The 4,326-nt window shown below is 31.9% G+C and overlaps 1 protein-coding gene across 1 annotated transcript in view; it reads left to right on the top strand.

The window, feature by feature from the left end:
• The first annotated feature begins 837 nt into the window (after window positions 1-837).
• Window positions 838-4,326, top strand: part of slc6a18 (solute carrier family 6 member 18) — a 14,515-nt gene continuing 11,026 nt past the window's right edge. Inside the window, exon 1 of the mRNA XM_043233024.1 lies at window positions 838-1,503. Within this exon, the coding sequence (XP_043088959.1) occupies window positions 1,359-1,503 (145 nt within the window). The 5' untranslated portion in view covers window positions 838-1,358. The remainder of the gene's footprint in view (window positions 1,504-4,326) is intronic.

Genomic DNA, 4,326 nt, shown 5'->3' on the forward strand with positions numbered 1-4,326 from the left:
ACGTTTTAATTTCAGATGTTAATACATTTTTGTGTTGTATTTTGAATGATTTTTATATGAAAATGTTTTATTTTAATTTGAAATTTCATTATTTTTTAGTAAGCAATTTTTTATGTTTGTACACTATTGTAATAAGTCATTTAATAATTAAATGAATTAATTCATCAAACCGGGTATGAGATCCATGTATGAGATCCATGATGTAATATCTTTATGGGAGTTATTGTTTATTTGCAGAATAAAAAAGTGTCTTTACACCCCGCTGAATCTTTGATGTCTTAAATGTGTCTGTATGTGTGTATCTGCTCACAACCAGCAGCAGGTGGCGCTAGTACAACCAGCAGACAGCGTTTTACCAACATTACATATATATATATATATATATATATATATATATATATATATATATATATATATATATATATATATATATATATATATATTAAAGTAAACTGAAGCACAAAACAAAAAACATTCCACATAAAACTAAAAATGTACAATAATTATAATATAATATAATAATTAATAGTAATTAATATATAATATAATAGTATAATAATTATTTGCACTCGAGGATTTTTAAAACTATTATTTTTATATGTAGTTTTTGTAAATTTGATGTGCTATTGTCACTTTTATTTTACATTTCTGTTAAGTTGTACTTCAGTCCCAGTACTTTTAAGTGATTTTAGCACTTCAACTCAAACACTAACGTTAGAAATCGGTTGTTTTCATCTAATATTTATATTTCATCAACTTTTTTTACTTTTAAGAGAAGCGTGTGTGTATACGGTAGACTCATGTAAACACACGGCACGTATGTATATATATATATATATATATATGAAAGTGAAAACTGCGAGTCATAATCCATCTAATGAGTGTTGGGTCTGCTTCGACAGTAGAGATGATTATCCTCAGGCTGATAAGAGATACACTCGTTATCAGTGACTCGACCTGACCCTGCGGTGATGTCATCGCCTAGCGACCGGCCCGGACACCCTAGTTACCAGGGACCGGGCTTCTGCTAAACGAGAGCGTCTCGACGAACCTGAGCCACGCTTTCTGGAAGCTGCTGCCCACAAGACGGTCCCTGAGTGTCACGAGAAAGGACTTTGTTTTTAGTCGAATGATATAAAAACATAATGAGGACTATAAAATATTACAGCGGTGACACGCAGGCAACCTTTGCATCCTGGTTTTTTTACAGTGAAAATTTACACAGATTTAGGAAGGGAGTTACACATTAAACTGCAGCACGCACACACACACACACACACACACACACACACCCGTTTCTAGTTGGCCGTGCGAGTACATAACCCAGCGGCGGCGCTCCCGGACACACACTCATCAGGATGGACACGGCCAGCGTCGCCTCCAGCGCTCAGGACCGGCCCAAGTGGGACAACAAGGTCCAGTACCTGCTGACCTGCATCGGCTTCGCCGTGGGCCTCGGGAACGTCTGGAGATTCCCGTACCTCTGCCAGATCTACGGAGGAGGTGAGCCGCTCATTATGAGCGTAGGATTGAGTTTCAGATGAAGAGGATGCACGCACTCAGTCAGGCGTGAACGGGGGATGCAGAAAGACTCACAATTGATTTTCTTGTAAAACATTCTCTAATAATCAATAATAGGTTTTTGTTACAGTATTTAGTGAATGCCATTGACACATCTCAACAGTTTCAGCATCAAACAAGCTTTATTAAATACCTATATATATATATATATATATATATATATATATATATATATATATGTATATGTATATGTATAAATATATGTGTGTATATATACATATATATATTAATGCTGTCAAACAATTGATCGCATACAAAAGTTTTTGTTTGCATAATATATATGTGTGTGTACTGCTCATATATATTATGTAAATAAAATAACACACACGCATGCACATATTGAAGAAAAATATATTTGTACATGTCTTGCATATATTTTAATACTATATAAAATATAAGAATAGAAATATAGAATATATTTGTATGTATTTATATATGTATGTATATATATATATATATATATATATATATACATATTTTAGATGTGATTAAAGATGAATAATTTGACTGCATACACACACACACACATATGTGTGTAAAAATACAAGAAAATATACAGTATGTGTGTGTGTATGTGTATATATATATATATATATATATATATATATATATAATTATATATATAATAAATGTACACATTACACATTCATATATTATGTAAAGAAAAACTTTTACTTCGAATGTGATGATTTTAATCACAAACTCTCTCGAATTACTAAGACTTGAACTAAAACTAGGTTTATATTGAAACTGTTAAAAACTGCTATAGTTTGACAGTCACTATAAGCTTTTATTCGTCAGCGTTATTAACATTACGACATTAAACGCTGACATGAACATCAATATTAATAAACAGTGTTTCGTTTATTGTCAGGTCCACTATTAGTTACCCTTTTTAACAAATGAACCATTCCTGTAAAGCGTTATACAATATTTCATGATTGATTTCAACTGTGCTGTTAAGTAATAACTTTATTACTTTATGAAGGTTACTGAACTCATTAAATAATAACTCAATTTCGTCCCGGAGTTAATAAACACATTAAGTCCTCGTAATCCTCAGGTAGGTTGTCCACTTATTAAACGTGTTTTACATTGCATTCATGCACTCATGCAGAAATGGATTGATTTTATTAAAAGTAATTCATCAAACGGTCAAGTAGAGATCCACATCACTTTGAAATTCTCCACTAAATATATATAGAGTTACTTCTGCAAATGAGTAACACAAATTACCCAGCATTCCCGTTCGGCTCTTACTGAGAAATGAGCCTGAAACTACTTCAAGAAATCTCCGTGACTCTCCCAAGACTTTTGAGACAATATTCGTGACCGCTATTTTACAATAAGAATAAAAATCTGCTCAAATGATCGCAACTCCAACGAATACTGGATGTTACTCCACACAAAGATCTTCTACAATATTACAACATGGCCACTGATTTAACTCAGTTCTATTTCGCAACGGTTTACGTTCGCTTAAACGAAAAAAGAAAGACACTGCACTCGAGATATCACAGTTCAGACGAGGACTTGTTAGGCTTCCTCCTTACTTTTAGCTTTTAGATATCCTCCATTTATTCTAGTGATGGAAAGGTTTTATTGCTTCTGGTTGAAGCAGAAAACCCCCAGCTATACAGTGACCAAGCGTTTAGCGTGAGTTCTGTGTTAAAACACACGCAATAAAGCTTGCCGTAAAACCCCAGCGAGTAATTAACCTCCATGAGGCCGGGGGAATAGAACATTTCTTTGTGAAGCGCTTCGAGATGATAGAAAGTGCATCGCGTTTGTTTTATGATTATTGAGAGTGTGCACAAATAAAATCAGACTCGACCGATGGAGAAAAAAATGACAACAAAGGCTATTTAGTTTTTTTTAAAACAAAGCAAGCTCAGACTCAAGAGTAACGCTAAAGTAATAAGTTGTAATGAACAGCAAGTTACTTTTTGAGGAGTGCAATGTTGTAATGCATTACTTTCAGTAAAAAGTAACAATGTAACACAATTACTTACATTTCTGTCGAGTAACACAATACCGAAATGCATTACTTTCCATATAAAGTAACAACGTTACACAAAAAATTACTTTTTTTATCGAGTAACAAAAAATTATAACACATTATGCATTAACAATGCAACGAACAATTTTGTGAGTAATGCAATATTGTAATGCATAAAAAGTAACAATGTAACACAATAAATAACTTTTTTGAATAATGCAGTATTGTGATGCATTTTTTTATAGAACATAACTATGTAACAATTAAATTTTTGTTGAGTAACACAATCTTGTAATGCATATTTTAATAAACGTAACAATGTAACAATTAATAACATTTGTGTTGAGTAACAAAATATTGTAATGCATTAATTTCCATACAAAGTAACAATGTAACAATTACTTTTTTGTTGAGTAATGCAATATTGTACTTTTTTCATAAAAAGTAACAATGTAACAACAAATTACTTTTGTTGAGTAACACAATATTGTAATGCATTAAAAGTAACAATGTAACAAGCAATTTCGTGAGTAATGCAATATTGTAATGCATAAAAACGATGCAACACAATAAATTACTGTTTTGAGTAATGCAGTATTGTAACGCATTTTTTATAGAACGTAACCATGTAACAATTAATTCGATTTTTGTTGAGTAACACAATATTGTAATACATTTTTCAATAAAACGTAACGATGTAACAATTAATTACATTGTTGCTGAGTAACAAAATTTTGTAATGCATT

This window comes from Puntigrus tetrazona, unplaced genomic scaffold, assembly GCF_018831695.1.
Source record: "Puntigrus tetrazona isolate hp1 unplaced genomic scaffold, ASM1883169v1 S000000746, whole genome shotgun sequence".
NCBI classification, from domain to species: domain Eukaryota; kingdom Metazoa; phylum Chordata; class Actinopteri; order Cypriniformes; family Cyprinidae; genus Puntigrus; species Puntigrus tetrazona.